The sequence below is a fragment of the Stomoxys calcitrans genome, chromosome 5 (assembly GCF_963082655.1).
Source record: "Stomoxys calcitrans chromosome 5, idStoCalc2.1, whole genome shotgun sequence".
NCBI lineage: Eukaryota > Metazoa > Arthropoda > Insecta > Diptera > Muscidae > Stomoxys > Stomoxys calcitrans.
Window position 1 is genome coordinate 154,640,532 of NC_081556.1, and position 15,882 is coordinate 154,656,413.

Below are 15,882 nucleotides of genomic sequence, written 5' to 3' on the forward strand. Positions count from 1 at the left end.
AAGATATACATACATAAATTTTATTTTTATACCCTACACCATAGGATGGGGGTATACTAATTTTGTCATTCTGTTTGTAACTCCTCGAAATATTCGTCTGAGACCCCATAAAGTATATATATTCTTGATCGTCGCGACATTTTAAGTCGATTTAGCCATGTCCGTCCGTCCGTTCGTCCGTCTGTCTGCCTAAAGCACGCTAACTTTCGAAGGAGTAAAGCTAGCCGCTTGAAATTTGGCACAAATATTTTTTATTAGATTAGGTCGGTTGGGATTGTAAATGAGCCAAATCGGTCCATGTTTTGATATTGCTACCATATAAACCGATCTTGGGTCTTGACTTCTTGAGCCTCTAGAGGGCGCAATTCTCTTCCGATTTGACTGAAATTTTGCACGTGGTGTTTTGGTATCACTTCCAACAACTGTGTTAAGAATGGTTCAAATCGGTCCATTTTTTGATATAGCTCCCATATAAACCGATCTTGGGTCTTGACTTCTTGAGCCTCTTACTTTACTTCAATTGGCTATGACAGAATATTTCTTCCACTAGCCGAACGTAGAATAGCGTTCTTGTCTCCTTTCTTGTGTACGGGACATAGTATGCTGAGGTTCCAATCATCGGGTATGCGTTCTTCTAGCCAGATTGCGAAGATAAGCTGATGCATACGCCTTATCAGCGTGTCACCTCCGGTCTTAAATAGTTCAGCGGGTAACCCGTCGGCTCCTGCTGCCTTGTTGTTCTTTAGTCGGGTTACTGCTACTTGGACCTCATTCTGACTAGAAGGTAAACATTCTATACCATCATCAGGGATTGGTTCTGCGGTATCCTCTTCGCGGCCAACATCGGACACTAGCAGTTGGGTAAAATGTTCTTTCCATATCCTCAGCATGTTGTCTGTGTCAGTTACCAGATTTCCTTCTTTGTCTCTGCAGGAGGATGTGCCTGCACCAAAGCCATCGGTTTGGTGTTTAATTCTTTGGTAGAATTTCCGGACTTCATTCTGACTCCTGTACATCTCAATTCGCTCGCACTCACGTCTTTCCACTTCTTGAGCCTCTAGAGGACGCAATTCTTATCCGATTTGACGGAAATTTTGCACATTGTGCTTTGGTATCATTTCCAACAACTATGTAAAGTATGATTCAAATCGGTTCAAAATCTGGTATAGCTGTCACATAAACCAATCTTGGATGTTGACTTCTTGTGCCTCTAGAGGGCGCAATTTTTATCCGATTTTACTGAAATTTAGCATGAAGTGTTATGCTATGACTTCCAACAACTACGCTATGTATGGTTTAAATAGGTCCATGTTTTGATATAGCTGCCATATAAACTGATCTTGGGTCTTGACTTCTAGAGCCTCTAGAGGGCGCAATTCTCGTCTGTGCTAAGTATGATTCAAATCGGTTCAAAATCTGCTGTAGCTGTCATATAAACCGATCTTGGATGTTGACTTCTAGAGCCTCTAGAGGGCGCAATTCTTATCCGATTTGTCTGAAATTTTGCATGAAGTGTTTTGTTATGACTTTCAATAAATGTGTTAAGTATGGCGTAAATCGGTATAGAACCTGATATAGCTGCTATATAAACCGATCTGGGATCTTGAATTCTTAAAACTCTAAAGGGCGCTATTTTTATCAGATTTGGCTGAAATTTTGTACAACGGCTTCTCTCATGACCTACAACTAATTTGGACTGAATTGATCAATAGCTTGATACAGCTCCCATATAAACCTATCTCCCGATTTTGCTTCTTGAGCCCCTACAAGGCGCAATTCTTATTCGAAGGAACTGAAATATTACACAATGACTTCTACAATGTTCAGAATTCATTTATGGTCCGAAGCGGACTATAACTTGATATAGCTCCAATAGCATTACAGTTGTTATTCAACATTCTTTGTTTGCCTAAAAAGAGATGACGCGTATAGAACTCGACAAATGCGATCCATGGTGGGGGGGTATATAAGATTCGGCCCGGCCGAACTTAGCACGCTCTTACTTGTTTAATATGTTTCCATTATTTATTTTTATAAAACAAATATTTGACAACTTTTTTGTATGTCACTTTTAATTTTCTTTAACTTTAGAACATAAATTGTCTTCATAAATCAAAATTATTTTAAAGAATTTATTTATACTTTGTTGAGCACTGAAATGTGCTGTTAGGCCTTTTTTAGGTTTATCAAAAGAAAGGATACAATAAATTGAAATCTAAGGGTCATATTTTAATATATGGCTTTAAGTCTTTAAGGTTTCTTGATGCCATGAAGTTAACAAAACCCCTTAAAGAAACACTAAGACCTTCTGTTGAAGAGTTTGGAAAACAAAAAAGATATTAAATTTGGCTTAAATAAGGTTTTTATCAAAGCCTTTAATTTTATTATCCTAGTAACATCAAGGGTTGTCTTAAAACATCACGCTGCTGGATAAAAATTGTCCTTTTTGACTAAAACGATTTTCACAATTCTTCGTTGTCTCATGAAAACAAAAGTGAGAGGATGTTTATTTTTTCCTTTTTGTTTAACAAATTTTCCCTTTTGTTGCTTATCCGTTTTTTTTTTCTACTTAGATTGTATGCTGTGTTTCTGTTTCTGTTTTGTTCTTGTCTTTCCTTTCATTTTCAACTTAACAACTTTATTTCCTTTGACCTTTAAGCATGAGTCTCCGGCCGACAGTTTTCTATGCTCACAACGTATTTTACAAATTTTGTAAAGAAAACTGAGGGAAAATGAATTTTTTTTCCATTCACCATGCAATGTACAAGGTTATAGATTTTTTTTTGTCTCCCATACTTTTAGTGATTTTTATAATTATCTTAAAATCTCAGCCAGCAAAGTACCACCACGATATTGCAACCATTCGTTCACACTTGCCCCTCTCACCGCATAATCAGTCGCTCAGACTCCTAACGTTTCCGGTGGTTTCCTGTTGCGGGCGAGTATTCTTTTGTTGCCCTTTGACTATTCCAAAACCGTTTTCTATTGCAAAATGGAAATGAAACAAAGGCAAACAATTTGCGTGTTTTATATAATTACCAATAAAATTAACACATAAACAAGCCTGAAATGAGCCTCACCGATTGACGAGGTTGAGGGTAGCATGGTAGGAGTGTGAGCCTGAAGGTGCGGCTCTCTCGTCAAGGGTTTCCTTTGAGCGTCTATGGTAAGAGAAGACTACAAACGAGTGGAGAAATAACTCGACAGGAAAGAAATAAAATTATGTAAATTCTTATTAAATTACACTTACGTCCGTTAAAAATGTTACCAAATTCATGTTGAAGGTAACGAGGTAGGTTGGAGAAAAAAAGGTGGTAGATGCTACAAATAAACTGTGTGCATCAAGGGATAAGGAAAAAAAATAACATAAACTAATAAACAAAAAAATAAATAAAATAATTGAATAATCCCTGATGACGATATTGAGTTAAAGTCAAGGGAGCAATAAACCTGCTTAAGCCTTTTAAGTCAGCAGGAGCTAATGGGTTTCCAAATATGACACGATGCTAAGACGAACGCAACAGCTTGTGTATACAATCTATCTATTGTACAATAAGGGATACTTTATGATTGCAACTTTAAAATACTATACCCAGTGCAAATAGGGGACAAAAGACATACACAAAACATTGTCTAGCGTTTTTTGTGAGAAATTGAAAACCACATTCAATAATGTGTGTGGCTTAAGACGTATCAAATCTTACATCGATATTTGATAAAAGAAAAGAACCATTAAGGAAGGGCAAAAGTTGGGCGGTGCCGACTGTATAATACCCTACACCTACCCTATAAGTACAATATGGGAGCTATATCCAATTCTGTACCAAATTGCCCAAAATCTGAAGAGCATATGTATGGGAGCTATATCTAAATCTGAACCGATTTCGAGCAAAGTCAGCTATTGTAGTAGTCGTCAAGGAAACCATTGTGCAATATTTTGGGAAGATTGGTCAATAAATGCGCTTGCTTTAGGAGTGAAAATCGGGCCCGCTCCGCTGCGCCTTCTTTTACTTTATATGGAACAAAATTTTCCTTGGAATATTTATTTTCGACAATTAAATAACTTTTAGTGAAATACCATGCTACGAATGTAGAATATCGCTCGACTAACAGTTTAACAATATAAGTACCTTTATCTGAATCCCATATAATATTTATTGGTCTACGAATTTAAGTTTAGATGTAAGGTGTACTTCATTCTTAAAATACTTTATTTCCTTTCTTTTGAGCCACATATTGGCATGATCGAAAAATTTTTACACTTTAGGGTTCTACATTTGGATGTCAAACTCGCATTCTACTCTCAAATATCTTTATTTGAACCCCATATTGCGATGGTCAGTAAAAAATTGCTGTTTGTTAGGTATTTTGAGAAAGGGTTAAATCCACAGAAAATTGGTCTCAAAAGTTGGTATCAATTCTGGTTCTACCGCCCAATACCTTTCATTTATGCTCCACATTGACATCGTCGGTAAATGTGACCGATTTAGGGGTGTTTTGGAGATTGGGTTGGTCCTCCAAACACTAAGCCCGAAAAATATATCAGCAACGTGTTCTATTCTCATATATCTATTGGTTTGCCCAAAAAGTAATTGCGGATTTTTTAAAAGAAAGTAAATGCATTTTTAATAAAACTTAGAATAAACTTTAATCAAGTATACTTTTTTACACTTTTTTTTCTAAACCAAGCTAAAAGTAGCAGCTGATAACTGACAGAAGAAAGAATGCAATTACAGAGTCACAAGCTGTGAAAAAATTTGTCAACGTCGACTATATGAAAAATCCGCAATTACTTTTTGGGCAAACCAATATATGTCATTTATTTGAACTCCATTTTGCCATTGGTCTCAAAATTGGATATCAAATTCGTTTTCTAATCTCGTTGAAACTCTTTATTGCAAAAGTCAGCAAATATGTCCGGTTTGGGGTATTGGCCCTAAAAACTATGAATATTTAGTTCCAGATTGACTTGGTGAGCAAATTCGTCCTATTTGGGGGTTGTTATGGTGATGGGACGTCCCCTAGACAGTTGGTCCCTAATGTTGATATCAGATACGTGGTCTACTCCTACATTTCCATAGTCGGCAAACACGGTCGACTTGGGGGGTGTTTTGGGGGATGAGCGGCCACTCAGTGAGTTCGCCTTGAAAATATATACAGCGGTCAAAAAAAGTATTCATCATTAGCAAAATTGATAATAAATTCACTTATTTTGGGTAATTGAAGAAAATTTAAAGTAAACAAATAATGCAGTTTTATGCAATAGCTTATTTTTCGTAATATGTTTTAAAATAAATTCAAAAAATAAATTTAATTAGCGCAAAAAATGCAATTTTATATAATAACACCAAAAACAGAACAAAAAAAGTATTCATCATTGATGTGCTATCATCAAAGTCAAATTCAAATATTATTTGGGAATCCCCCTTTTCTGTTTTATTTAGTAAAGGAGGCTTTGCCCTTGACAGCAAATATTTAATTTCATTGAAAATATAGTTTTTGTCAAAATGGGTCGTAAGCAAAACGAGGTTTCTGACGAGGTAAAAGTTTTGATAATAAAACACCACAGGAATGGTTTAACTCAAAAAACTATCAGTGAAATATTAAATAGACCACGATCTACTATACAATCCATCATCAGAAAGTGGACAGAAACGAAAACTGTTGACAATAAACCAAGATCTGGTCGACCAAAAGCACCTTCAGTTGGAGATGTGCGTTGGCTAGTGCGGTAAGTTCAGAAAACTCCGAAGACAAATGCGACCATTCTTCGTAAAAACACTATGGAATATTTAGGGAAGGAAGTTACTACACAAACAATTCGAAATACACTCAAAAGGCATAGTTACAGAGGAAGAACTGCACGTAAGAAGCCCTTTATAAATAAAATAAACCGAGTGAAAAGGCTAAACTTCGCAAAAATGTATGTAAAACAGCCCGAATCATTTTGGAAAACAGTCATTTTTGTAGACGAGAGCAAGTTTAATCTTTTTGGGTGCGATGGAAAGGTCATAGTGTACAGAAAACCAAATACAGAGCTTGAAGAACGAAACACAGTTGCTACTGTAAAACATGGTGGAGGTGGTTTAATGGTTTGGGGGTGTATGGCGGCTTCAGGAGCGGGAAATCTTGAAATTATTAATGGAGTAATGGATCATAAGTATTACATTGACATTTTAAAGAGGAATTTAAAAGATAGTGCTGTAAAACTTGGGCTTGGTAATAACTTTCAGTATTATCAAGATAATGACCCCAAACATTCTGCTTTAAATACCAAGATGTGGATGCTGTATAACTGCCCCAAAGTCATTAAAACTCCTCCTCAAAGTCCCGACTTGAACCCAATTGAACATCTTTGGGAACATCTCGAACGCAAATTGAGAACGCGCAATTTTTCGAGCAAGAGTCAAATGCAACAGGTGATAATGGAGGAATGGACTAATATAGACCAAAATATAACCGCTAAATTAGTCCAATCGATGTCAAACCGTTTAAAAGAAGTTATAAGACGCGGTGGTCGAATAACAAAGTATTAATTTTTTTATATTATGTTATTTATTTTTTTGTTTTTTTGCAATGATGAATACTTTTTTTGTTTAATTTTTTGTGTTCAGCTGTAAAATGGCCCTTTTTGTTCCAATAAATACTATTTTTTTCTTTAAAAACAATGAAATTGTGTACATATATATCACACAAGCACTACTGCATCATTAGTTTAATATGTTTTTATTCCAATTGTCTTTTGTAGACTTATTAAAAAAAAAACATTGAATGATGAATACTTTTTTTGACCGCTGTATCGAAATCGTGTTCTACTCTAAAAACCCTCTTTTTTGAGCCTCATATTGGAATAGTCAGCAAATACTTTCTTTTTGGATGTTATTGTGGGGGTGAGGTGGCCCCATAGACACTTTTCCCGAATATTGATATCAGATTCGTGCTTTATTCTCAAAGACCCTTCATTTTAGCCCCATATTGTTATGGTCGCAAATTTGTGCCCTTTGCGGGTTTTTGGGGATATAAATAAGTCCTTTTTGGGGGGTGTTTTGGGGAAGGCGTGGACCCCCTGAAACGTGGTCCCACATTTGAATATTAGATTCGTATTCTACTCGCAAATACCTTTCATTTGAGTCCCATACTGCCATGGTCGTTAAATATGTCCGATTTAGGGGTGTTTTGGAGGTTGGGGTTGTCCCCCTAACACTTGGTCCGACAATTGGATATCAGATACGTTTTCTTATCCTAAGTACCTTTCATTTGTGTCCCATATTGTCATGATTGGTCTAAATACATGTTTGTTAGGTTTTAGGGTGGGACGGCCTAGGTACCCCATCCGAAATTTGGATACCAAATTTTTATTTTTAGGGTACTATATGAGAGAACACAAAATTTCGCTTAAATCGCACTACCCACCTCCGAGATCTGCCGTTTTTGAAAATTAGGGTAAGGGGGAGGGTCCGCCCCCCCTCCACTTATCAAAAATTTTTAGTACCCTATTTTACACCACGGGATCATTATGCACCATCTGTGAAAATTTGAAGAAAATCGGTTCAGCCGTTTCTGAGTCTATAAGGAACACACAGACATACAAACAAACAAACACAAATTGATTTTTATATATAAGAAGATGAGAGCTATATCTAAATCTGAACCGATTTCCATGAAATTCACCAGTAATATTAAGAGTCAAGAGAAAATCCCTCCTGCCGAATTTCGAGAAAATCGGTTAACAATGGACAATTTTAATGCAATATTACTGGAAATCGGACGAACATATATATGGGAGCTGTATCTAAATCTGAGCCGATTTTAACCAAACTCTATGCATATTGTGATAGTCATCGAGGAAAGCGTTGTGCAATATTTTGGCAATATTGGTCAATAAATGTGCTTGCAGTGGCTCTAGGAGTGAAAATCGGACAATATATACATATGAGAGCTATATCTACATCTGAACCGAATTCACCAGTAATGTCGACAGTCGTAAAAAATTCTTCCTGCCAAATTTCGGGAGAATCGGTTAACAAATGACCATTTTATTACATTATTACTGCAAATCAGATGAACATATATATGGAAGCTATATCCAGATCTGAAAAATTTTTTTCCAATTTCAATAGGCTTCATCTCTAGGTCGAAAAACATTCCTAGGCCAAATTTGAAGACAATCGGATGAAAACTGTGGCCTGTACTTGTACATAAATTAACATGGACAGACGGACGGACAGACAGACAGACGGACGGACAGACGGACATAGTTTAACCGAATCAGAAAGTGATTCTGAGTCGATCGGTATACTTATCAGTGGGCCTATCTCTCTTCTTTTTGGGTGTTACAAACTAATTCACTAAGTTATAATACCCTGTACCACAGCAGTGGTGTAGGGTATAAAAATAACTGTACCAAATTTTAACATGATTGGATAAAAATTGCGACCAGTACTTTTTGCACAAATCAACATGAACGAATAGATGAACATAGCTAAATCGAAACAGAAAATGATTCTGAGTCGCTCCGTCTACTTAGCAAATGGTCTATCTCTTTTCCTTCAGGGAATTACAAACAAATTCACACCCTGTACTACCAATAATATCATACCACCCCATATTTCATGCACCGTCGGTATTCTTGAGTTGCATAGTTTAAACACTTTCTGTAGAGGAATATTCCCCTGCCAAGCGAAGCCAAACAAGCGAACAAATTTAGAGCAATTATCCTTGATTTTTACTCCTAAGAAAGCTAAAGTTTGATAATTTATTAGATTTAAAATGCCAAGCACATCACGTAAACAAAGTTGGAAAGAAAAAAAGAAAAACGATTAGATGATTGGCTTAAATGGGCCATGTACGTGTTTAGATCTCAATATTCCACATTGTTGCTACATAAAAGCTAAAGGTGTTTTTTGTTTCAATTTTCATGTGAGGGAAATTATTGGGAAATATATGTTTGACCTTTTAACTACAGATGAGTTTTCTACTGTTCTACTGGTCTTCTTAATATTTCCTTTCCCTTAATAGGGCAGCTCTTACTGCTAAGGGAACTTGGTGAAGTTCTTTAATGGATCAATTTGAAAAAATTTAAAATTTTCTTAATATCTACGAAAGAACAGTACAAGTACTGTACTTCTGAAGTTCACCCCAGTCCTTTCACAATTGCCAAATTCGATAGTCTCTTAAGTTGCACCATATCATACGAATGCCTGGAAACAACGTCCTGACAATGGCATGAAAATCATCCTGGGATATTTTATTTTAAAACAAGTAAGAGCTTGGTAAGTTCGTCCGGGCCGAATCTTATATAGACTTCACCGTGGATAGCATTTGTCGAGTTTTTTGCGCGGTATCTCCTTTTAGGCAAACAAAGAATAATGAATAAGAACTGTTATGCTATTTGAGCTATATCAAATTAGAGTCCGATTCGGACCATAAATGAATTGAATGCTGAACATTGTAGAAGTCATTGTGTAAAATTTCAGTCCATTCGGATAAGAACTGCGCCTTGTAGGGGCTCAAGAAGCAAAATCGGTAGATCGGTTTATATGGGAGCTGTATCAAGCTATAGATCGATTCAGACTATATTGGACAAGTGTGTTAAAGGTCTTTGTACAAAATTTCTGGCAAATCTGATGAGAATAGCAAACTCAAAGGGCTCAAGAAGTCAAGATCCCAGATCGGTTTATATGTCATCTATATCAGGTTATGCTCCGATTTGCGCCATACTAAGCACAGTTGTTGGAAGTCATAACAAAATACCTCATGCAAAATTTCAGCCAAATCGGATGAAAATTGTGCCCTCCAGCGGCTCAAGAAGTCAAGATCCTGGATTGGTTCATACGGCAGCTATACCAGGTTATAAACCGATTTAAACCATACTCAGCACAGTTATTGGAACTAATACCAAAACACCACTTGCAAAATTACAGCCAAATCGAACGAGAATTGCGCCCTCTAGAGGCTCAAGAAGTCAAGATCCCGAATCGGTAAATATGGCAGTTGTACCAGGTTATAAACCGATTTGAACCATACTCAGCACAGTTATTGGAAGTAATACCAAAACACCATTTGCAAAATTACAGCCAAATCGGATAAAAATTGCGCTCTCTAAAAGCTGAAGAAGTCAAGACCCATGATCAGTTTATATGGCAGCTATATCAGGTTATGAACCGATTTTAACCATACTCAGCACAGTTGTTGGAAGTGATACCAAAACATCACGTGCAAAATCTCTGATCGTTTTATTTGGCAGCCATACCAAAACATGGACCGATTTGGCCTCTTTACAATCCCAACTGACCTACACTAATAAAAAAGCATTTTTGCAAAATTTCAAGCGTCTAGCTTTAAGGTCTTGGGCCTATGAAAGGCGCATTTATTGTCCGATTTCGCTAAATTTTGGACTGTGAGTTGTGTTAGGCCCCACGATATTCTTCTTGAAGATGGTCCATAGTCGGATATAGTTACCATATGGTGGTCCATATGGTTCGATCTATCGATTTAAGTTCTGGGGCCCATAAAAGCCACATTTATTATCCGATTTTGCAGAAATTTGAAACAGGTATATGCCACTCGGTATGCTTCTTCAATTTGGCCCAAATCAGCCCATAATTGGATACAGCTGCCATATGGCGGTCCATATGGTCCGATCTATCGATTTAAGGTCTGGGGCCCATAAGCCCATAAAAGCTACATTTATTATCCGATTTTGCTGTAATTTGAGTCTGTAAGTTGTATTAGGCCACTCGGTATCCTTCTTCAATTTGGCCCAGATCAGCCCAGATTTGGATATAGCTGCCATAAATCTCCAATCTTCCGGTATACGGTATTAAGGCCACAAAAGATCCATTTATCACCCGAATTCGATGAAATTTGGCACAGTGAGTTCTAGTAGATCCCTACCCATTTATGCCACATGTGGTTCAGATCGCACCATATTTGGATATAGATGCCATATAGACCGATCTCCCGAAATTGTGTATTGAGCCTATAAAAGGAAATTTTTCCCGAAATAGTGTATTGAGCCTATTAAAGGAACATTTTTCATCCGATTTCGATGAAATTCGGCACAATCAGTTTCGATAAACCCCTACACTTTTTTATTGGATGGTTCAGATTGAACCATGTTTGGATATAGCTGCCATATAGGCCGATCTCCATATATGGGGTATTGAGCCCATAAAAGGAGCATTTTTCATCCGATTTCGATAAAATTTGCCACAGCGCTTTCTGGAAGACCCCTACACCTATTTGGTGAATGTGGTCCAGATCGGACCATATTTGGATATAGCTGCCATACAGGCCGATCTTTCAATATAGAGTATTGAGCTCATAAGGGGAGCAATTTTCATCCGATGCTGATGAAATTTGACACAGTGAGTTTCGATAGACCTCTATACCTTTTTGTTGAATATCTTTCAGATCGAAACATATTTGGATATAGATGCCATACAGAGCGATCTTTCGATATAGAGTATTGAGCTCATAAGAATTGGATTGGATATAGCTTGTATTGTAGGTGTAGGGTATTATACAGTCGGCACCGCCCGACTTGCCCTTCCTGTCTGGTTTCAAATAAGTTAGTTTCTCTGGTGCACCCTGTACTTCGACTAAAAAAAAGGTAGAAATTTTTAGTAATATTTTCTTCATCTGCAGATGACAGCTGTCTACCGATAAAGTATTATCGTTTTTATAACCTCCACCATAGGATGGGGGTATACTAATTTCGTCATTCTGTTTGTAACTCCTCGAATTATTCGACTAAGACCCCATATATGTTCTTATTCGTCGTGACATTTTAAGTCGATTTAGCCATGTCCGTCCGTCTGTCCGTCCGTTCGTCTGTCTGTCTTTCTATCGATAGCACGCTAACTTTTGGAAGAGTAAAGCTAGCTGCTTAAAATTTTGCACAAATACTTGTTATTTGTGTAGGTCGGTTGGGATTGTAAGTGGGCTATATCGGTCCATGTTTTGGTATAGCTGCCATATAAACCAATCTCGGGTCTTGACTTCTTGAGCCACTAGAGGACTCAATTTTTATTCGATTTGGCTGAAATTTTGCATGAGGCGTTTAATTATTACTTCTAACAACTGTGCCGAATATGGTTGAACGGTCTTGACTTCTTGAGCCGCTAGAGGGCACAATTCTTATCCAATTTGGCTGAAATTTTGCATGAGGTGTTAAGTTATGACTTTCAATAACTGTGCTGAGTATGGTTGAAATCGGTCCATAACTTGATTTAGCTGCCATATATATCGATCTCGGGTCTTGACTTCTTGAGCCGATAGAGAGCACAATTCTTATCCGATTTGCCTGAAATTGAATTTGTACAACAGCTCCTCCCACGACCTTCAACATACACGTAAAATATGGCCTGACTCGGTCTATAGCCTGGTACAGCTCCCATATAAACCGATCTCTCCCGGTCATTGTTAATTTATTTTATTTCACAATAAACGTCCTATTTTCCTAATTTTTGGTGATTGCTAAGAATACAAATTTTATCATATACCCCTAAGGTATAGATTAACAGTTGTAGATTGTGTTTTCACTTTGTCAATTACACTTGAAAACTGTAGTAATAACATTTCCTTAGTTTGCATTGAGTTTATTTAAATTTCAAGCGACGGGGCATTGATTACCAGGGTGAGAGTATGATGTCTATTGGTTGCCTTGCTCGCAAAGGAATCTATTGTTCTAGTTGTTGTGGAAGTTAGATAAGGAAAATAAAACACTGAAAATCACTTACCGGCTATGCAGGCATTCACAATTAATATGATGATGATAAACACAAACATGTTGGCCATAAAAATATTTCGACACGTTCTTGTTCGTTGCCTCCAGGCTTCCAGAGTATTCGCGTTAAGGCGAATGTGGAAGTAGCACAAATTCAGGTGAAAATGATGGCAGGGCCGAATTGCTTGAAAGTTGATGTTGCTGCTGCTATTGCTGCTGCTTTTGTTATAGTTGGTCCTTGTTTTGTTGCTGATGTGGATGAAGTTGCTGATTTTACTGCTGCTGCTGTTGCTACTGACTTCGTTGACAAGTTCGGGATAATAAGGTTGGAAATTTACAATTTTCATAATACGTGTATATTGAGATTGTGTGTGTGTGTGTGTGTGTGTGTATGTTGGAGGGTCCTTGACTACTGCAGCTATGTTTAAATACAAGTTCTGCTAACTAAAGATGGCTATGCGAAAGTTGTTGCTGACAATGTCGACTACGATCTTGATGTTGATGTTGATGTTGTTGATGAGGACGCAGTAGTTGTAGTTACAGATGAAGATGAAGATATGAACATAAATCAGTCTTTGTTGGGTGGCGAAAAGGATCCTTCTGGCTTGCTTCGTGCTTAAAGATATTTGTGAGAGTGTGGTGGAGGGGGCGTTCACCTTAGCTAAAGTTGGTGTTATTTATTGTTTGGTTCCTTAGATGTCTCTTTTCAACTTCACTTGGTGAAGATAATTAAATTCTCTAAAATATGGGTGCTTTTAAAGGGGGTGAGGAGGGGGGTCTGAAACAAAATTCTCAATCTTTAAAACTACTTGTCTTCTTTGTTTTAGTTTTATTATGGCTGGTTGGTGGCCCAAGTTGTTGTCATCTAACTCTGTTGTTCGTTGTAATTACTGTGTTAAGGGAAAATTATGTCCAACTATTTCCCGAACACAGCCACACTAATTGACTGATTGCTTTTGGCCAATTTCATTTGTAGACCGCAGGTTGCTTGCTGCTGCCTTGGGAAGGGCCAAAATATTCGCTAAGGCATTTGCATGGGTATTCCAATTCCCTGTGCTTCCTTTGTCCCTGAACAACAAGAAGGATGATGGTGGTGACGATAGGGTCACAAGTTTTGCACTTGGCTCTGTTTGGTTTTGACGCTATTTTCTTTGTTTGTTTTTCTTTCTTTTTTGGTTGTTGTTGTTGTTGCTAAGTTATCGTTGTTTTCCGTTTGTTTATGGCTGTTGGGTGTCCACGTGCGTGTAAGTGTGGCTGGCCTCCGTTTTATGTGTATCATCCACAGCCATCTGCAAATAAATTTTTTTATAAAAAATTATGGCCACATTAGTAGGAAAGGCTATATTTGTTTGGCTGTTTGTTCTCCTATCTGTATGTCTGTCCGTCTTTTTTGTGTTTATCTTTCATTCGTTTTGTGTCTGTCCGTCTTTCCATATTCTTATATATCCCATCTATACTGTAATTTATCTATAAAAGCCAAGCAATAAAATTCACATTTATTCCTTTTCCGTTTCCTTCCCACGGACATCCGTCCGTCCGTCCGTCCTTCCATCCGTTTGTTGTAGTGCTTGAGCTTACAATTGCTGCGGCACTACTTAAAAACTTTCAAACTGTTGACTTTTGGTTATTTACAAATTTAAGCTGTTGCTCTTGATACCCATCGACTGCTAATGGGAGGAAACAGTGGTTCAAGTGAGTTCAAGTGTTTTTTTTTCGCCTCAATGGGTCCATAAACAAAAATATTTGTAATGAAGGTGTCATTGTAACGGAAAGAAGAACAAATGATGATTTTTTGTGCCCACCACCGAAGGATGGGGGTGTATTCATTTTGTCATTCTGTTTGCAACACATCGAAATATCCAAATTTCTGACCCTATGAGGTATATATATTCTTGATCGTCATGAAAAGGCGATCTAGCCATGTCCGTCCGTTTGTCTGTTAAAATCGTGCTACAGTCTTTAAAAATAGAGATATTGAGTTGAAACCTTGGACAAATTCTTTTCTATACCCTCCACCATCCTTATTCTGTTTGTAACTCCTCGAAATATCCGTCCGTCCGACTGCCTGTCCGTTCGTCCGTCTGTCCGTCCGTCTGCCTGTCGAAAGCACGCTAACTTTCGCAGGAGTAAAGCTAGGCGCTTGAAGTTTGGCACAAATACTTTTTATGAGTGTAGGTCGGTTGCGATTGTAATGAGCCAAATCGGTCCATGTTTTGATATAGCTGCCATACAAACCGATTTTGGGTCTTGACTTCTTGACTTTGACTTTGGGTCTTTTCGTCCGATTTGACTTAAATTTGGCACATGGTGTTTTGGTATCATTCCAACATCTGTGCTGAGTATGGTTTAAATCGGTTCATAATCTGATATAGCTGCCATATAGTCCGATCTGGGGTCTTGACTTCTTGAGCCACTAGAGAACGCAATTATTATCCAAGTTGGCTGAAATTTGGCATGAGGTGTTTTGTTATGACTTTCAACAACTGTGCTAAGTATGGTTGAGATAGGTCTATAACCTGTTATAGCTGCCATATAAGCCGATCTTGGGTCTTGACTTCTTGAGCCGCTGGAGGGCGCAATTCTTATCGGATTTGTATGAAACTTTGCATGAAGTGTTTTGTTATGACTTCCAACAACTGTGCTAAGTATGGCAGAAATCGGTACATAACCTGATATAGCTGCCATATAAACCAATCTGGAACCCTGACTTCTTGAGCCTCTAGAGGACGCATTCATTTATGGTCCAAATCGGCCTATAACTTGATATAGCTCCAATAGCATAACAGTTCTTATTCATTATTCTTTGTTTGCCTTAAAAGAGATATCCCGCAAAGAACTCGACAAATGCGATCCATGGTGGAGGGTATATAAGTTTCGGCCCGGCCGAACTTAGCACGCTCTTACTTATTTGTTCATAGGTAGGTGGAGTTCGAAGATGGGCTACACCGGACTATACATTGATATGGCACCCAAACATACTGATCTGCAGTTTTACGATCTAAGGCCCATTAAAACCCATTTATTATCTGATTTCGCTGAAATTTGGTACAGTGTGTTAGTTGTGTTAAGCCTCTCGACATCCTTGTTCAATACGGCCCAGATTTGGATATAGACCGATTTCTCGATTTATGGTTTAGGGCCCATAAAAGGCT

General features: G+C 37.7%; 1 protein-coding gene across 6 annotated transcripts in view; it reads right to left on the minus strand.

The window, feature by feature from the left end:
- LOC106091952 (uncharacterized) overlaps positions 1–15,882 on the minus strand; it is a 214,696-nt gene that overhangs the window by 129,943 nt on the left and 68,871 nt on the right. For all 6 annotated transcript variants that reach the window (XM_059369271.1, XM_059369273.1, XM_059369275.1 and 3 more), the window contains exon 3: positions 12,744–14,019. In XM_059369271.1, the coding sequence (XP_059225254.1) occupies positions 12,744–13,077 (334 nt within the window). In that variant the 5' untranslated portion in view covers positions 13,078–14,019. The remainder of the gene's footprint in view (positions 1–12,743; positions 14,020–15,882) is intronic.